This window comes from Onychomys torridus, chromosome 22 (genome assembly GCF_903995425.1).
Source record: "Onychomys torridus chromosome 22, mOncTor1.1, whole genome shotgun sequence".
Taxonomy (NCBI): domain Eukaryota; kingdom Metazoa; phylum Chordata; class Mammalia; order Rodentia; family Cricetidae; genus Onychomys; species Onychomys torridus.
The window spans coordinates 21,783,774-21,803,718 of NC_050464.1; the positions used below are offsets into that span (position 1 = coordinate 21,783,774).

At 48.6% G+C, this 19,945-nt stretch overlaps 1 protein-coding gene across 1 annotated transcript in view; it reads left to right on the forward strand.

Annotated features, from left to right (window-relative positions):
- The window catches only part of Auts2 (activator of transcription and developmental regulator AUTS2), a 361,179-nt gene extending 342,327 nt beyond the window's left edge, over positions 1 to 18,852 (forward strand). Inside the window, exons 12-17 of the mRNA XM_036171636.1 lie at positions 643 to 714; positions 6,313 to 6,454; positions 10,919 to 10,996; positions 12,469 to 12,552; positions 14,232 to 14,454; positions 16,841 to 18,852. Coding sequence (XP_036027529.1) covers positions 643 to 714; positions 6,313 to 6,454; positions 10,919 to 10,996; positions 12,469 to 12,552; positions 14,232 to 14,454; positions 16,841 to 18,098 — 1,857 coding nt within the window. The 3' untranslated portion in view covers positions 18,099 to 18,852. The remainder of the gene's footprint in view (positions 1 to 642; positions 715 to 6,312; positions 6,455 to 10,918; positions 10,997 to 12,468; positions 12,553 to 14,231; positions 14,455 to 16,840) is intronic.
- Positions 18,853 to 19,945: the final 1,093 nt, after the last annotated feature.

Genomic DNA, 19,945 nt, shown 5'->3' on the forward strand with positions numbered 1-19,945 from the left:
TGCTCTTCAGAAGGCAGAAGAGAGGCTTGATCCCTGCAGGAAGGAAGGCATTCATTCCTCCTCAGTCCCTCATTCCCCCTTTCTCTTCTTTTAACTGGAAGTGAATAAAGTCACGCGCACACATGGCTTACTGGCTCTCCGTGAAACATCTGAGGTTGCCAGACTGCAATAAGAATGTGACACATTTCTGTGTAACACTTTGAGGGGGCCCGTCCCCCCTCTTGTTTTGATTCGGTCCCCAGACAGCCCCTAATTAGCTCTTCTGGACAGCTGAGGTGCCTGTTAGCGTGACAGCATTTGTTAGGTAGGACTTGCTGCTCACTAGGCCTGCCTGCTGATCCCAGAGATGACAAGGCACACAGAGAGAGTCAGGTCTTCGCCATCCTGTCCTTGGCAGAGAGCTGCCTTGTAAAGGAGCCGTTGTCTCAGGCCCACTTAGGACAAAGGGATGTGGGTTCTGACTCCCTCATGCCTGAGCTTGGAAGAGCTGCTAATGGGAACGTTTGAGTGACACAGAGCTCTGCCGTTCTCATGAAAGAAAAGAAGTCTCCATAGCCCAGATCTTGCAGGGACCCTGGGACCGATGAAAGTGGGCTTTCTGACACGTCTTCCTTCTGACCAGGCTATTCTTTTTTATTCCAGAAACCAGGAAAATGGTGCGCCATGCATGTGCACATCGCCTGGCAGATTTATCACCACCAACAGAAAGTCAAGGTTGGTTGTGACTCTCCCTGTGCAGAGCTGGGTGGAGCCGGGCTCAGGAACACGGGAACCTTGTGGAGGGGCATAAAAAAACTAAACCCAAAGAGCCAAGGCAGGAAGGGTTTGGTTTTCATTACTAGCCCTGTTGTTTTGAGACAGTCTCGGGTCATCTAGGCAAGACAAGGACTCAGCTTGTAGCTGAGGATAACCTTGAACTCCTGATCCTCACAGACTAGAACGGTGAAGGGCCAGTCCGTCTTCAAGCTGGTACTCAGAAATCTCTTTGTCACTGAGGGAAACCATAAGCACTAAAACAAGTATCACCCCCTGGGTGTCCTTTTCCTTTTTAATGAGTTGGACTTATGAATGGAAAGGGCATAAAAATTGATTAACTCATAAAATAAAGCTTTTGGAAATCTATATAGAACTACTATAAAGCAAGAATTAAAATCTAGACAATGCTTAAACTGGAGAAGAGCCAACAGGGAGTGTTTCAGGATTTGGGATTTACATTTTATTTATGTATTCATTGTTTTAGGGTGAGTGTGTGTGTGTGTGTGTGTGTGTGTGTGTGTGTGTGTGTGTGTAGATTACAGGACAACTTTTAGGAGTCAGTTCTCTCTACCACGTGGGTCTCAGGGGTCAAACTTGGCTCGCCAGGCTTGGTGGTGGATGCCTTTACCAGCTGAGCTAACTCATATCTCAGCCAGTTTGTTTGTTTGTTGTTTGTTTGTTTTTAACCAAAAAATTGAGGGCCTAGAGATATGGCTCAGCAGTTAAGACTACTGACTGCTCTTGCGGGGGACCCAAGTTCAGTTCCCAGCACCCATATCAGGCCGCTCAAAACCATCTGTAACTTCAGCTGCAGAGAGTCCAATGCACTCTTTCAGCCTCCAAGGGCACCCCTGCATGGGCATACCCGTATACACACACTCAGACACAAATACACATAAATTCAAAATATATTTAAAATAGTTAAAAAGATACTTTTTTTTCATATTATGGATTTGGATGAAATTGATCATTTCTCCCCTGCAAGAAGTTGAAGGTACTGGGTGCCCATTGCTTGTACATACACTAATGAACAGTCTTGAATGATTACTCTTCTAGACATGGCACCAGTCCTTCTGGAGGCTAGAACATACCAGGACTACTTTCTGGCCAGTTACTGTACCTATCTATAGATGAGACCCTGTTTCAAAAAAAGAGATGGGTCTAGCAAAATGGCTCAGTGGGTAAAGGTGCTTGCCACCAAACCTGACAACCTGAGTTTAATTTCCCCAGCACTCATATGACGGGAAGAGAGAAGCAACTTCTCCAGGTGGTCCTCCTGCCTCCACATAAAATGTTATGTGGACAGATAGATGTAATTAAAAGAGAGAGAGAGAGAAAGAGAGAGAGAGAGAGAGAGAGAGAGAGAGAGAGAAAGAGTAGGAGAGGGAGGGAGGGAGGGAGGAAGGAAAGAGAGAAGGGATTATTGAACCCCATGTAAGAGAACCACTCTGAGAAAGGGGTCCATGATTTAAAACAGGAGGGTGAACCTGTACCCGCCTGCTGACATGGCAGCACAGATGGGGGAAATCTCAAAGGCCTCCCCCTAGACGAAGAGCTCTAAACAATTAATGATTGCGGAGAGGAGAGAATCGGTCTAGGTGGGAGCACCCTGATGGGTCGTCCAATACCAAGCGAGTAATCCCGAACCCATATATACAAGCAATACTAAATGGACTCAGTGGGTTGTATTTGTATATTTATATGTAGGTGTACATATAATAATTTTAAAAAAAGAGGTGAGCTGACTCGGCAGGGAAGGGCACTTGCCGCCAACTCTGAGTACCTGGGTTCGATTCCCAGACCTGCCGCCATGATGGAAGGCGAGAACTGACCCCTGAAAATTATCCCCTGACTTCCACGCACACATTGGTGGCATGACCATGCCGCAGCCCAGAAATAAATAAGAGCTAATGAAAAGAAAACTCTCACCTCCTCTTTGAGAAACGAAGGCATGTCTTTTATTTCCCAGGCACCTGCTTCTCCCTCACACCCTGCCAGTGAGTCTTGCTCACTTTTACCTTATTGCCAGGCGAGGCATAATTAGAGCCCTTGTAGTTCAGCTCAGCTAGAAAATGGGTGTAGTTTGGAAAGCTAACTAGGTTGGCATGATGACTTCAATTCGCTCTGGGTTCTGGGTGACGGGGACAGGGGGAACAGCAGGTAAGCCCTGTCTTCCTTTCAGCTCCCTGAGTTTAAAGGGGTGAAGGATGGCAGAGAGGCCGCTCTCTTAGCAACTTCTGTTCTATGAGAGTGCCCCTGGTGGCTTGGCTTTCATTATCCCAATTCAATTAGCCAGGCCTCTCGAACACCCGGGATGACTCAGTTCGTCTTCCTCTCCCAGCGAACATTTTCTAATCCCCAAGCCCCCCATTCTGCCTGGTGGACCTGATTTGCACTTAATGAGCCCACGCCGTCTACCGTGCGATATTAGCACTAAATAATTTGGCAACTAAATTAAAGGAGGTGCTCCGAAGATTTTTATAGATTTACAGAGAATTAGAAGCTTGGTTTTGGGGTTTGGCTGTTCCTTGAGAGTGAGCCTTTCATTATGGTATTCCCCATAGATTGGAGCAGAAATTGCATCTCTCCGTCTCTCGCTCCTGAATATACATTTACTAATTCTCTTAGTTACTCAAGAATTATTTGTGGAAACCTTAGGCCTGCAGGATATTTCCCGTGACAGGCTAAGGGCACTGATCTTCCCGTTGCGGTATGTGTTCAGTAGTGAGACTCACGTGTGTGTGTGTGTGTGTGTGTGTGTGTGTGTGTGTGTACATTCAAGTAAAAAGTAGTGGGGTGGGGGCACAGCTCAGTTAGTCAAGTGCTTGCCTTGCAAGTTTGGCAACCTGAGTTTAACACACACACACACACACACACACACACACACACCCGGAAACCACCAAAACAGCAGGTCATGGTGGCTTACACTCACAATTCCAGAGCTGAGGAAGTGAAAACAGATGGACCAGGGGTGCTTGCTTAGCCAGCCTAGCCTGGTGAGCTCCAGGTTATTGACAGGCCCTGTTTCCAATAGAAGGTGGACAGTGCCTGCCAACCACACCTAAAGATGCCCCGTGTCCCCCATAGGCATATGAACACACAGCGATGAAGGTTCTGTGTGTTTGGTGAGGAACATGGCTAGGTTTCACTTTCAGAGAGGGTTGATGGGTGAGTGGGGGTTTGGCTTATCTTCCCTCGACTGTGATTTTTCACACCCATGTCAGTGTAGCTGACTGTCCTTTGTAAAGGCTTCCACCATTACACGCCAGGGACCAGGGTTCCCTGGAATGGGAGAGAGTTTGAAGCAGGGCAAGAGTAGGGCCAAGATGGCTGAGGCCATCAGAGGAAGCCAGGAGACGGCAAGGACCAAATAGAAGCAGGCCCCGAGCATGCAGCTAGGAGCATCACAGGATGTGCGGCTAGGAGCGGGGGACAGGGTCACTCTGGGGGGCAGGAAGCCGACCCGGAGGGAAGGCTGCCAGAAGTCTGGGAGATGGGCACCTTTGATGTCCTGCCGTTTCAGATGGGTACCAGCGTCCAGAATGATGCTGGGTAGGGGCCAAGGAAAAGATGGTGGGTCCATCTGTAGTCATTGAGGGAACGGAGCTAATTTGAGCTACTGGCGAGGAAGTAGTGAGTCCATGTAAAAGTAGACTTCACACGGTAGTGCCTCTACACAGTTCAAGCATCTGGTAATTGATGGAAGTTGGGAAGGAAAAGATACCCCTGTGTGTGTGTGTGTGTGTGTGTGTGTGTGTGTGTAATGAGTGTACATGTACGTTGTACATGTACAAGTGTGTATACTTGTGAGTGTCAACATGTTGTCCCTCAGTAACCAACCACTTTGCTCTTTGAGACAGTCTCTCATCAGCCTGCAGTTCACATTGTAAGCTAGGCTGGCTGATGAGCAAGGCGCTGGGATTATAATCATGCACAACTACACTTAGCTTTTTTTTTTTTTTTTTTTTTTTTTAGGTGCATTCTAGGGGTCAAACTCAGATCTTTATTTTTGCCTGGCTAGTACTTTACTCCCTGAATTTCTCCCCAGCTTCTGTGTGTGTGTGTGTGTGTGTGTGTGTGTGTGTGTGTGTGTGTGTGTGTTTAAATATATAACAGTGATTCAATGAATGTGTTGCAATATATTCGACTATGACAAAGAGCCATTGGGCAATTAACTTTATTCATGAGATTGTTCTTGCAGAATTCCTAATGTAATGAGCTTTAAAATGCTATCATTTTAAAACTGGCAGGGAGAGGAGCTGGATAGATGGCTCAGCCATTAAGTACACTTGCTGTTTGTCTTAGTTTGCTTTCTGTGGCTGTGGTGCATACTGGGGGCAAAAGCAACTTGGGGAGGAAAGGGTTACACCTCCTTGTCACAGTCCACCACTGAGGGAAGTCACAGCAGGAACTTGAGGGAACTCCGAGCAGAGGCTATGAGGACAGACCACCTGCCCAGGGTTGGCACCACACGCAGTGGCTAGGCCATCCCACATCCATCATGCATCAAGAAGATGCCCCATAGACCTGTTCACCGGCCAGTCTGATGGAGGCATTTTCTCAGTTGAAGTCACCTCTTCCTAAATGACCCTATCCTCTTCAAGTTGTCAAAACAAAAAACAAACAAAACAAACCCAAACCAGAGAAACTGAGGTTCCTTCCAGGAACCCATCTGGATGGCTCACAGCCACTTATAACTCCAACTCTTTGTAACTCTGCTTCAGGGGATCTTTTACCCTTTCTTGGACTCTGTGAGCACCCCAAACACACACACGCACATGCACACGCCCATGCGCGCGCGCGTGTGTGCGTGTACACACACACACACACACACACACACACATCCCACAATAAACAGAAACAAAGTAAATCTTTGCAGGGGGATGGGGCTTGCAATCAGGCGTGGTGGTGCCCACTCTGTAATCTCAGCACTGGGGAGCTGGAGACAGAAGGATTAGGATACCCTCAAGTATGTAACAAGTTTGAGGGTAGCCTGGCCTTCATGAAACTGCTTCAAAGCAAACAAAAAGGCCCAGGTCTAGGCATGTGACTCAGCTGGCGACATGCTTGTCTTCCATGCAGGAAGCTCTGGGTTTCATCCCTAGCACCACATAAGACATGATGGTTTACCCCTGTAGAGGCGGAGGCGGGAGGGTAAGGAGGGCATGGTCAGCCTTGGGTACACAGTGGACTTGAGGCCAGGCCAAGTCTGGGCTGTGTGAGATGGAGGGGCAGAGGAAGAACTTACAAACTAGGCCTTGATAGCACAGTAATGGCCTATGTGAGGAGTTGTACTAGTTTTGGAGTAACTAGGATCTGGTTATATCCTTCAAACTGGACCATTTGTCAAAGGTCAAGCCCTAGTTCGACCGTTAGACATTTCCGATGTAGGAAGCAGATGTCACCTTCTAGGCCAGGCTGGCTTCCTGGCATCCGAAGCCTTTGCTCTCACACCGTCTCTACACTGGAGCCTGACTGACCGACCAGTCTTGGTGGTTCACTGGTTCCTCTTTGCCGTTCCCCTGGTTTCATCCCCTCTCCTTCCTCTTGTTTTAGAAACAGATGCAGTCAGACCCACACAAGCTGGACTTCGGGCTGAAACCTGAGTTCCTGAGCCGTCCGCCGGGCCCTAGTCTCTTTGGAGCCATCCACCATCCCCATGATCTGGCACGACCTTCCACTTTGTTCTCTGCTGCTGGTGAGCTCAGAGGGTGGGCTGGTGCAGAAAGGTGGGGACTCGGTTTCCCCCGTCTCTTAATAACTACTGAATACAATTTATACCAGCTTGTGAGGTAGCCGCCCCCCCCCCCCCCCAGCAATGGCTAAGGAGATGGGTCCTGCTTCATCGATGCCCACCTCTTTTATTCACCACGGGCCGAGAACTAATCAAGCTGGGTGTGCTGGCACACACTTGTAATTACAACAGCACAGAGGCAGAGACAGGCCAGCCCCTGGGATTCACTGGCCAGCTAGCCTAGCTCTATTGGTGAGTTCCAAGCCAGTGAGAGATCCTGCCTCAAAGAACAAAATGGAATTGAGTGTGGTGGAATTGAGGCAGACAGACCTTTCTGAGTTTGAGCCCAGCATGGTCTACATAGCACCTGCCTGCAAATGAATGTATATACACACACATACACACACATACACACACATACACACACACACACACACACACACACACACACACACAACAAAACAAAACAAAACAAAAACCACCAACACAGGTCCTATTGGTACCAAGTGTCCTTAATGATTCAGTGTTTTCTTCCCTTTTTTGAGGCAACCTGGTGGGTCTGGAAGTCCGTCTGTGGGACAAGTTGACTTTGAATTTAGTCCCTGCTTCGGCCTCTCGAGTACGGTGACCACAGTTCTACCACACTTGGCTACTGTTCAGTCTTTTTGGTTTTTCAAGACAGGGTCTCTTCTGTGTAGCCCTGGCTATCCTGGAATTCACTCTGTAGACAAGGTTAGACTCAGACTCTGAGATTTGCCTCCTCCACCCCGAGTACCTGGAGTGCATGGTACCACACCTGGCTTTCTTTTCTCTTTTTTTCTCTTTCCTTTTCCTCCTCCCCCACCATCCTCTCTTTTGACGCAGGGTCTGATGTAGCCTAAGCTGGCCTTGAACTCTCTCTGTAGCCGAGGCTGATCTTGAACTTCTGGTCTTCCTGTTTCCACTTAACCGAGGGCTGGGAATCAGAGCCCATGTGCCACCACACCTAGTTTATGTCAAGCTGGGGATTGAAGCACCTCAGGTCTTCATGCATTCTTCTGGCCAAGCACTCTACCCAATGTGCTACACCTCCAGCCCACTCAGTATTTCTTAAAGCAGCCCTTTAGGATGCCGTCTCTGCCACAGAGCTCAGCAAATAGTTGAGAATGGTGGCGTGCTCCATTAGTTGTCGTGACAAGCACGGTGCCTTCATGTGCTCATTGTCTGAATCAGAATTTATCCTGAGGAACAGCAACAGTGGAGGAGTCCACCATTTCTGACCCTTAGGGAACGTGTTCCACATCCATCCTGCCGGCCGCCTTCCTAGGCTCCGAGCCAAGTTTCATGTTTAGCAGACCCATTGACTCTTGCACTGAGCAAGAGAAAAGTAGAGACATCAGTACAGTAGCCCTGTGGTCCAAGCAAATAAGTCACCCTTAGGGATGGATGGAATTGCCAGGGCCTCAGGTTTCCCTCCCGTGGGTTCTGCCTGGGGAATGTATTTGAAGGCTCTGTTACCATGGCACCTAGCTCTGAGACAAGGGTATGTGGAGAGCAATTTTGGGAGCAAAATAGAGAGATTTCTCCCAGGACTTCATTGCAGCCAAATGGATGAATTGGCTCCTTTTGCTTCAATAATCCTGGAACCACGGGCATCCCCGGGGGCCTGGGTCTTTGTCAGAGCATTAACTAGCATGTTCTACACAGTATGTGGCCCAAATTTTGTTTGGCTGGCAACATTGGTGGTGACTAATGAAGGCGATAGAATAAGTTCACTTTATGCAGATGAGAAGTTGGATTTTACTTCTCAGGATATGTGGATAGAGAACCCCTTAGGTGCCTTCAAATCCTGAGACTTCAGCGTGTGTCCTTATGTGCTGAGCCTTACTCTGCAAACCCAGGCCCACACGACCCTTGCTGTCTCCAGGGACCAGTGATGCAAAAGAGAAATGGGGGGCCGGAGAGACAGTTCAGTGCAAAACTGTTTGTCATACAAGTGTGAAGACCCCGAGTTTGAATCCCCAGAGTCTGGGACTCGTGTCTGAGTGTCCTTCAGATGCCCTTGGTGAAGCAAGATAGCCATGGCTGCTTCCCCAGCCTCCTTAGGGCTGCCTTTCCAGCCAGCATTAATGAGTGAAGCTTTTAGGAATACTGTCCTTCCATAATTCACACACACACACACACAAACATGTACACACTTCTGTTCTCTCTCCCCTCCTTCCCCAGCTTCCTGCAGGAAAGGGATCTGATGTGTTTTAAAGAAATATAAACTGAGGGGCTGGAGAGATGGCTCAGCCGTTAAGAGCACTTGCTGCTGTTGCAGAGGACCCAGGTTCGATTCCCAGCACCCTCATGGTGGCTCAAAACTGTAACTTCACTTCCAGGGAATCTAACACCTTCTAGCCTCTGCAGGAACCAGGAACATGGGTGATATCTATGTATATGTATATGTGGGCGAAACACTCATACATACAAAAATTTTAAAGTAATAATAAATTTAGGCCAGCAAGATGGTTCGGGGAGTCAAGGTGTGTGCCACCAAGCTTATCAACTGGGTTCGATCTCTGGATCCCACATGGTAGAAGGAGAGAACTAATTCCCATAAAGTTGTCCTTTGGCCTCCACACATGCACATAAGCATGCATCCACTTCTCTCTCTCTCTCTCTCTCTCTCTCTCTCTCTCTCTCTCTCTCTCTCACACACACACACACACACACACACACAGTAAGTAAATGTAATTTAAAATTTCAAATTGACAAAATAGAAAACAAAGAAGAAAATGTAGTCAGATAAAAAAGAACTGTAAATTAAACCTGGGTTCCCTGGCAGGTGAAATAGATTTATATTAATATTAATAATATTAAAGCCAGTTACTTGATCCTTGATGTTTTATTTCATCTGGTTTAGTTCTGTGATTATGTCTCCTAGCTTAGGCTGACCTTGAACTCCATGTATAACTGCCGATAACCTTGAACTCCTGGTCCTCCTGCCTCTACCTCCTCAGTGTTGGCATGGCTGGCACACGCTGCCATACCCAGTTTATGCAGCGCTGGCGATGGAACCCACAGCTTTCTGCACGCTCCAGGCAAGCATCCCATCAACTGAGCCACACTGAGGATTTGGAGGTTCAAAACGGGAATGAAATATCTTTTCCTAGCACTGGAAATTGGGAGGTTAAGAAGGCTTAGCCTCCCATCATTCAGTGTCAGCTCCTGGCAGTACCTTTGGTGCTGTGAGCCTTGTGAGAGCCTTTACAGTGGGTGTGAAGAACCTACATGCCCCTCAGTAATGAGAATGGGACTTGGCAAGGGTCTCAGTGCAGCACTGTCTGCAGCATCAGGACCGCTTATGAAGGGAAAAACTCATTCCGGATGTGCTGAAGAGGAAGCCCTTGGCCCGCCACTCTACTCTAGAGGCGCCTAAGAAGTCCTGCAGGGATGACCTCACGTCAGTGTTTGCAAACCTGTATCTCTGCAGACACTTTGTTATAAAAGCTCCCTGTGCCCTGGATGTACCCCATCCCTCTACCCAGGCCTAATGTTGCTACCATCAACTTCATACAGAGATACTTGTGGGGACGATGGTCCCATCAGTGAAGGGCTTACCGGCTAGCATGAGGACCTGAACCCATATAGCTGCTAGGCACGGCAGTGTGCATTTCTAATCCCAGAGCTGGGGAAGTGGAGCCATGAGGATCCCTGGAGCTCACTGGTGATCCAGAGTAGCAGTAAGAATGTCTAGGTTCTGTGATAGACCATAAAGGTACAGGGTGACTGAAGAAGACACACCCCATTAGCCCCAGGACACCATATGGCACATATTTGCACATATGCACACATGTATGCACACACGCATGCAGCAAATGACTTTTCGTGGTGGCTAGCCATCTTAGTTTGCTTTCCGTGGCTGTGATAAAACACCATAACCAAAAACCACTTGGGGAAGAAATGATTTCTTTCAGCTTACAGTCCATCATGAAGAGAAGTCAGGGCTCGAACCTGGTGGGGACAGGAATTGAAGCAGAGGGCATGGAGGATCATTAGTCACTGGCTCGCTCTACAGTAGGCTCACAGTCACCTTTCCTAGACCACCCAGGACCACCTGCCCAGGGGTGGTACCACCCATGTCAATCATTAATGGAGAAAATGCCCCCATAGCTTTCCTCTCCGGCCAATCTGACGGGAGCATCTTCTCCAATAAAGTTCCCTCTTCCCAGATGACTCCAGCTTGGTATCAAGTTGACGAAAGCTTAAGTGGGCCACCAGTCCAACTGGGAAAAGATGGGAGGGACGACTTCTTTTGTCCCTCACAGGAATATTGTCTGTTACCAAGTTGTATCTGCAGGAGCTGTGGATGCAATGGAATTTGACGTCAACGCATTTTCTTCGGTTCCTTTGGCAAGGGCTTTTTCTAAACTCTAGCTTTGTTCTGTTGGTTTGATTTTGCAGGTGCTGCTCATCCTACTGGGACCCCTTTTGGGCCACCACCTCATCACAGTAACTTTCTCAACCCTGCCGCTCACCTAGGTGAGTCAAAAAGATGGGGGGATCCTCCTGGAAGCTTTAGTCATGGCACCCGCTAAGGCTTCCACAGAGGGACCCTGGGGTCTCTGACCACAGAGTGGGCGGGGCCTGGTAGCAGCGGTGTGAGGCGGCTGGTCACATCCACAGTCAGGAAGCAGAGAGAGAGATGGATGCTGGTGCTCAGCTCACTTTCTCCTTTTTGGTCAGTCCAGGCCCCCAGCCAGTGGGCTGGTACACACACACTGAGAGTATCTCAGCCTAATGTAGATACTACCTCACATCTGTGCCCAGAGGTCCTCCCCCGCCCCCAGGTGATTCTAGATCCAGTTAAGTTGGCATTTGGTGTGAACCATCACAGGGGGCTGGGAACAGGGAAGTATCCCTTGGCATCTCAGAACATGTGGGTTTAGAGTACACTCACCCTACCTAGAGAGGACACCTATGAGTCCTCTAACAGCTAGAAAGAAAGATGCCACAAGCGTTGTGAGACAGCTGAGCTGAAGAACTGTGCTCTTTACTTTGGGTTTTCCACACTTTATTAACATGTCTCTTCTTAGGAGAGGCAGACTTCCTGTGCCTGTCCGTTTAACATTTCTGGGAAGTGTGCAGTCAGTTGAAGGCAGTGGTGCCTGGTGAGGAATATATAGGAGAATTATATTATTATTATTATTATTATTATTATTATTATTATTATTATTATTATTTGGATTTTTTTGAGACAAGGTCTCTATGTAGCCCTGGCTGTCCTGGAACCCACTATATAGGTCAGGCCAGCCTCAACTCACCAGGAGATTTGCCTGCCTCTGCCTCCCAAGTGCTGGGATTGAAGGCATATGCTACTGCCACCCAGCTTTTATTTTATTTTACATGTATGGGTGTTCTGTCTAAATGAATGCCTGTGCATGTGCCTGCATTGCCCTCAGAGGCCAGAAGTGGGTGTCATGTTCCTGGGACCTGGAGTTGCAGACAGTTGTGAGCTGCCCTGTGGGTGCTGGGAATCGAACCCCAGGTCCTCTGGAAGAGCGGCGGTACTCTTAACCACTGCGCCCTCTCTGCAGCCTGGTATCATCTTTGTCCATGCCTGTAGTCTCAGGAGATAGAAACGTGGGAAGAGGATCAGCTCAAGTCTAGCCTTGACTTAGATCAAGTTTGAAGGCAGCCTGAGGTAAAGGAGCCATGAGAGAGAGAAACCTTTGGCAGGCAGGAAGGCAGCTTAGAATGCTGGGTCCTGAGTTTGCCCAGTGTCATCCCAAGTGCAAAGCTGGAGTCTTAGAAAGGATGGCACTCTGGGAAATGAACCCCTTGGGACTCTTGCTAACCCAGTGCCTATATCAAAGCGCAGGAATACCCTTACGGTCCAGCGGGAGAGTCAAGGTGCAGCAGAGGGTCTGTTGCGTTGCCAGCTCCCGGGCCACCTGTGTTCCTCTCTGACATGTCCCTGACCACTGTCTCTTCCTTCCCCGTCTCATTCACAGAGCCTTTTAACCGTCCGTCTACGTTCACGGGCCTTGCTGCAGTCGGCGGCAATGCCTTCGGGGGACTTGGAAATCCTTCAGTTAGTGAGTACTTCTCCATTTTTTATATCTCCCTTGCGCGATTTCTCTGACCCATATATGGCTTTAGACCTTTGAGAGGAAAAGGAGATTTTACTTTCAGGGAAAACCAATTTAAGCTGAGTATATGGGTCAGGGACAGAGCACTTGCCTAAAATCTCCCTGGGAGGGCCTAGGGGCATGGCTTAGTGATAGAGAGCTTGTCCAGCATGGGTGAGGCCTGGAGTTCCTTCCTCAGCACCACCAAAAGTCATCTAGAAACAGAGGGAAGGGACGGGTGTGGTGGCCTTTAATCCCATTAATCCCACGCCTTTAATCCCAGCCCTCAGGAGGCAGAGGCAGGCAGATCTCTGAGTCTGAGGCCAGCCTGGTCTGTAGAGAGAGTTCCAGGCCTGCCAGAGCTGCACAGTAAGACCCTGTTGAAAAAACAAAATGAAAATGGAGGTTCCATGAAAGAATCGTGACATTTGGAGATGGAGAGATGTAGCTTGGTGGGTACTTGCTGCTTTTTACAGAGGATCCAGGCTTGGTTTTTCAGCACCCGTGTGACAGCTCATGACCATCTGTAACTCCAGTTCCAGGGCATCTGAAGCCTCCTTGTGGCCTCTATAGGCTGGGCATCAGGCACACATATGGCACACATATACATACATGCAGGCAAACACCCATAGGCATAAAGTAAAAATACATAAATGTGTGTGTGTTTTAATAGAGGGTATGTCAAAAACACATTTGGGTGAGAGCATTCCAAAAACAGGTTTAGCAGTGACGTCGGGTTTAAGTACAGAGGCCGCTGCTGTAAGCAGAGCACACTGTTGATACAGGCTCTGTGCATCAGGAACGGTGATGTGCTCAGTCACTACAAGAAGTTGTCTTTGGCTATAGCTGAAAAGAAAATATATATTTTTTTTTCACTTTACTTCTGATGTAGCAAGATTGAAAAATGTACAATGGAGAATATACCAGGCCCAGGGATGACTCCTTGGGTAGAGAACCTGACCTGGCATGCTGGAAGTCCTCCATTCCCAACAGTACAGAAAAAACGAAATGGCACAAGCCTGTAATCGCAGCTGTTGGGAAGGTGGAGGCATTAGGCCTCAGCCTTAGCTGCTTAGGGAGTTTGAGGTCATGCAGAGATCCATAAGACCTTGTCTTGAAAAGAAGGAAAAGGAAGCAAGCAAGCGAATAAACAAACAAAAAAAACAACAGCATGCAGATCCGTGCATTGCCCAGGATGCGATCCCGCATGGTCTTTTTGGATGTTCATTGTAACGAGTAGCGTTCGGCAGTGTGTGGTAGACCGAGGACCAGTGGATTCTGCCGAGCTGGCCTATTCATCTGTCATACCGTCATGATGCACCTTTCTGCATGCCTGGAACTTTGCATGCCCACATCCGTCCGACGGGGTATCTGCGTACTTGCTCCTCCGTCCTTTCTCACTTTTTCCTCTTCATTGAGTTTTTTATTTTTTATTTTTTTATTTTTTTAAGCTGTGAGTTGCTTCTGCAGTGTAGGACGAGAGTCCCTCTAATGAGTGTGTTAATCTTTCCTTTTCCAGCTGCCAATAACATGTATTCATTTTAACTCTGAATGCTGTTAAAGTTTTTGGTAAGTACCTTCACTACGGCAGGCCTCTACCGAGATTTCTCTGAAACCTTTTTTGTTCTCCCACTTCACCATTTCAGCACCCAACTCAGTGTTCGGCCACAAGGATAGCCCCAGTGTGCAGAACTTTAGCAATCCTCACGAGCCCTGGAACCGGCTGCACCGAACGCCTCCGTCGTTCCCGACCCCTCCGCCCTGGCTGAAGCCGGGGGAGCTGGAGCGCAGTGCGTCCGCTGCAGCCCATGACAGAGATAGAGATGTAGATAAACGAGACTCCTCCGTTAGTAAGGATGACAAGGAAAGGTACGAAAAGAAACCGCCCTGTGCCGCCCTGTGCCAGTCAGAACCAGCCGCCTCCCCCTCCCCCATGCCCCAGCCTTGTGCTTACAGACCTCTGTAGCCCCGCCCACTTCCTGTCCAGGCAGCACAACTCTGTGGCACCTGAGCCGATGGGGACCTTAAGCTACCACTAGAATACAGTGCAAGGTGCCGGTCTCAGAAGCAGGGACGCTTACCAGCCACCCAGAGTCCCTGGAACATTAGTGTGTCCAAGTAGACATCTTCCTGTAGACAAGCAGTTGGAGCTTGGAGCCAGACACACACAGCATGAATCCGCCATGTTTGTGTTTGAGTCGAAGTCCATCCAATCACCCATAGGTTTTGTGTTTGGGTTTTTGTTGTTTTTCGGTTGCTCTTTTATTTATTTATTTGTTTTTTTCCCCCCCCGCTCCCTTTTCGTTTGCTTCTAGTAAGCCATGTTTACATTACCTCATCCTCTTTTTTCTCAAGTGTCATCCAGACCCAAGACCCCCGGGGGCTCACAGGCAACCAGTAGTACCATGCCCTTGTTGTTGTTTTTACTAATCTGAATTTAGACAGCAGCACCAGAAAAGCTCTGCTCTGCGTCCCGTTTTCCAGGGAATTATTAATTTTATGAACCATGGTTGTCTCCGTACTAACTAACCCTTTCCTGAAAATTCTGTCTGCAAAGAAGCAATGTCTCAGTGTTTTTTTGTGCAGCAAGCCATAGGCATTCTTCACAAAATACATTCTTTTCTTTAGGCTGTTTTCATTTTGAAGGAAAAACTGATTAAGTCCTACCAGGAGAGACCTGGCAAAAAAACCAGACAAAACAACCCATCCCCTATGGGTGATTTCTTTGTGTGCTTAGGATTGAAATTTAAGGTTGCTTGGTAGGTGATGCACTTAATCCTGCAAGTGTAAGGACCAGAGTTCAGATCCGCAGCCTCCATACAGAGCTGGGCATAGTCGTTTGTGTATGTGTGTGTGTGTGTGTGTGTGTGTGTGTGTGTGTGTGCAATCCCAGAGATTTTGTCCCACCTTGCCTTTGTGCCTAACACACAAGACTGTCCTCCAACTTCCACAGAGATGGTATGCACCTGTAGACACGCACACATGCAGACACAGAAAAATTCTAATTTGACTTAGGTCCTTGACTTACCTTTACTTTGTGTATTGTCCATGTATATGCCCTGGTAATGTAAAAGATGTCAACTTTCCAGGTTCTAAATATGACCGATAAAGTGGCACATGCCTTTAATCCCAACTTCAGAGGTGGAGACAGGTGGATCTCTGTGAGTTTGAGGCCAGCCTGGTCTATGTAGTCCAGCCAGGGCTACCTAGAGAAACCCTGTCTCAGAAAAATGAACTGATAAAATGTCTCATAATCCATCATGCTGCCTACTTTGGTTTTTCTTGATGGAGAAATGGCCTCTTGTATTGAAGTCAGGAAACTTGAGAGATGTTTTTCTTCTTCTTCTTTTCCCCTTTAAGGCTGTTCTCGTCAGTCTCTGTGTATTAGCAGGAAGCAGAATTTGTAGGTCAGCTTCCCCAGGCCCCTCACTGTTGTCCTCTGCGCTCTGATCTCTGCCACTTTTGGTCCACACAACCTCTGGTTTCTCCCCGTATCTACTACTACACATCCATCCTAAGACGCATCAGCTTTCTGCCTCTTGACTCCCAGGGTTTCAACTGTTTTCTCTTCTTCTGTCTCTTATCCCCCATCCATAGACAAGTCCTGACCAAGCCAGGTCCCTAAAAGTTTCCTTTCATGGTCTCTTCCTGGTTCCTCTCCTACAGCATCAGTGAGGTTCTGTTTTCTGACCCCCATGTCCGCTATAGCCTGGTCTGCCTGCACATCAGCTTGGAGCTCCCTGACACTCCAGTAATCTGGAGGGTTGGGCTACCTTTCCAACCACCTTTAGTGTGTATCTACATTCTTCAGCCTGAAGTAGTGCTTTTTGTTCGAGGAGTCAGCGGCTGCAAAACCCCCCTCGTGTCTATATTAAACCCTTCCCCACCTCAACTCTATAGAAGAAAGGTCTTTAATTTGTGTTTGGGCTGTGTTCTTAACCCAAAGCTATCCTGAGAAGCTAAACAGGTCGACTGTCTTGCAGTATTCCTCAGTGACCTCCCTGGTCCACAGTACACATCCTTGGTGACCTTGGTCAAGGCAGGTCCCTAGGACCCCCACTCACCCACATCCATAGGCCTTCACCCATGAAGCTGCCTCTAGAATCTGGATGAAAGAAGGTGGCTGGCCCTGCCCTGCCGCAGGCCGCTGCCCACTACCTGGGTGATCTAGTCCGTCCTCACACCACCATCTCATTGAGCGATCCTTGCCTGGTTGGCAAGCCCATTTCATTTTTCCCCCCTCTCCCCCTCACAGGGAAAGCGTTGAGAAAAGACACCCCAGCCATCCTTCCCCAGCACCTCCCGTCCCGGTGAGCGCCCTGGGCCATAACCGCAGCTCCACCGATCCGACGACCAGGGGTCATTTGAATACTGAGGCTCGTGAGAAAGATAAACCCAAAGAGAGGGAGAGAGACCACTCGGGATCCCGAAAGGACCTGACCACCGAAGAGCACAAAGCCAAGGAAGGCCACCTGCCCGAGAGAGACGGGCACAGCCACGAGGGACGCGTGGCAGGCGAGGAACCCAAGCAGTTGTCCCGGGTGCCGTCACCCTACGTGAGGACACCAGGTGTGGATAGCACCAGGCCCAACAGCACCTCTAGCCGGGAGGCCGAGCCACGCAAGGGTGAGCCGGCCTACGAGAACCCCAAGAAGAGCGCCGAGGTCAAGGTCAAAGAAGAACGCAAGGAAGACCACGACCTACCCACAGAGGCCCCGCAGGCCCACAGGACCTCAGAGGTACCTCCACCCAGCTCCTCAGCCAGCGCCAGCGTGCACCCAGGGCCTCTGGCATCCATGCCCATGACCGTGGGAGTGACTGGCATCCATGCCATGAACAGTATCGGTAGTCTGGACAGGACACGCATGATGACCCCGTTTATGGGCCTCAGCCCGATCCCAGGGGGGGAGCGCTTCCCATACCCCTCTTTCCACTGGGACCCCATGCGGGACCCCTTGAGGGATCCTTACCGTGACTTGGACATGCACCGAAGGGACCCTCTAGGCAGGGACTTCCTGCTCCGGAACGACCCCCTGCACCGGCTCTCCACACCCCGGTTGTACGAAGCCGACCGCTCCTTCAGGGACAGGGAGCCTCATGATTATAGCCACCACCACCATCACCACCACCACCCGCTAGCTGTGGACCCTCGACGGGAGCACGAACGGGGCGGACACCTGGACGAGCGTGAGCGGCTGCACGTGCTTCGGGAGGACTACGAGCACCCACGATTGCACCCGGTGCACCCCGCTTCTCTGGACGGACACCTCCCACACCCGAGCCTGCTCACGCCAGGCCTGCCTAGTATGCACTACCCTCGCATCAGCCCTACCGCGGGCCACCAGAATGGACTGCTCAACAAGACCCCGCCCACCGCGGCGCTCAGCGCCCCACCTCCGCTCATTTCCACCTTGGGGGGCCGCCCGGGATCCCCCCGGAGGACTACGCCCCTGTCGGCTGAAATCCGAGAGAGGCCACCGTCCCACACACTGAAAGACATCGAAGCTCGATAAGCCCTGGAGGAACGAGGTGGACCTCAGAGTTGGGGAGAAACCCTAGGGGTACTCCCCCAAGACTCAAGAGACAACTCCTGCGCCCCCAGATCTGAGAGGTGCAGAGCTCCAGTTCTTCCCCTGGAAAAAAAAAAAATTGGACAGAGACTCCGTTTGGATGTTGAAATGTTTTTGTATATTAATTAATGTTGGAATTTTTCAGACCTTTTAGCCAGGTCCTGTTTGTTCTTAAACTTCCTTACTTTTTAGTTCTGTTGTTCTTTGCATAAAACTTTGATTTGAACCAACACGGTGAAGGTAACGACACACAAGGATCTGATGATAAAGGGGGTGGGGTGGGGGGCATCGACCCGTCACCCCGAGCTGTCTCAGAGGAGGAGGCGTGTACATAGAGTGTAAAAAGAGTTTGCTTCATGAGCTGACGGTTCCTATATGCAAAAGATAAAAGACGAAAGCTTTACTTGTACAGATGTAAATAGGTAAAGATTAAGTAACATAATACATTAATACTTCTTCAGATGTGCTATTTACAAGTCTAATATCAGCGAACTCGGCCCTCTGAGGAGGAGGCCGCGTTCCCATCTGCTAATCCCTTCAACTATGCAATGAATAGGAGGCTTTCCCCAAAGCCCGACTTACTCAAAGGAGCCTTTTCAAGTCCATTTACAACATACTTAAGGTCATATTTTCCCTGAACAAGCGCTTACCTGACACGTTATACATACAACTGTTTTCTTTTCTTTTTTTTTTTTTTTTTTTTTTTTTTTCCGGTTTGTTTTTCAAATGGAGAAGCACCCCTCCCCCATTTTTTGTTTGTTTGTTTGTTGTTGTTTTTAATCTGGAACCCAGGCTGGAACTTTGCATCTGAAGTTGTTGCTTGTGGTCTTCCTGGGGCGAAATGGAGAAAGGTGCATCCCCCATCCCCAGAAGTATAACTAAGAACCAGAAGCAGCTTTGCCTAGGGAAGATGGGATTGTTCTTTGATAATCAGGGGCAGGTGGGCCGTGTCTGCCAGACAGGTGACAAGACAGACAGGTCACCAGGATTTCTGGTTACCTCTGATGCCATGATGATGCAGACAACTTCAAGTGGGAGCCATGCCCTCCTCACCCCCAGCCCCGGAGTCCTATCTCATAGCATGTCCACACTTCCTTCTTCCATAATGTGATTCAAGGATACTCACACAGGTCCTGAAAGAAAGCTGTACCGGTTTTCTCCGAGGATGGGTATGTTTCCAAGGTAACTGACCAATTGAAGGTATATGGAGCCCAATGTGAATAGTTGATATTTCAATGAGAAATGGGAGCCTGGGAAGTAAATCGTGTAAGAGCCATCAGGAATTACAGAGGGCGAAAAGTGGCAGAGAGAAGTGTGTGTGCGTGTGCTCTTGTGCAAGTGTGTGTGTGTGTGTGTGTGTGTGTGTATGCACCTGTGTGTGTGAGTGAGTTTTCATCAGTCTTAATGTCTTCATGACACTTTTATAAAGACATTAACCCTCTTGTCTACATATTTGGAGAGAATATGACTTTACTAGCCGAGAAAAAATACAATATATCTTGTCTACTGGCCTGTAAAATACATGTAAGAAATAAAAATTAGTTCCATTTGGTCCTCTAGTATATTAAAAGTGCTACCTGACATTGTTATCCTGTTTCTTTGGTTTTTTCCCCCAAAAAAGAAAAAAATGTAAACTACAGACCATTGTTTTTAACAGCAGAGAGATATCTATTTTAGTAGTCAACTGAAGGTTTAGTTGTGAATTCAGATTTTTGTGGACACCAGATGTGTGCAGTGTTTTTCTTTTTCTTTTTTTCTTTTATCTGTTTCGTTTGTTTTGTTGTTTTTTA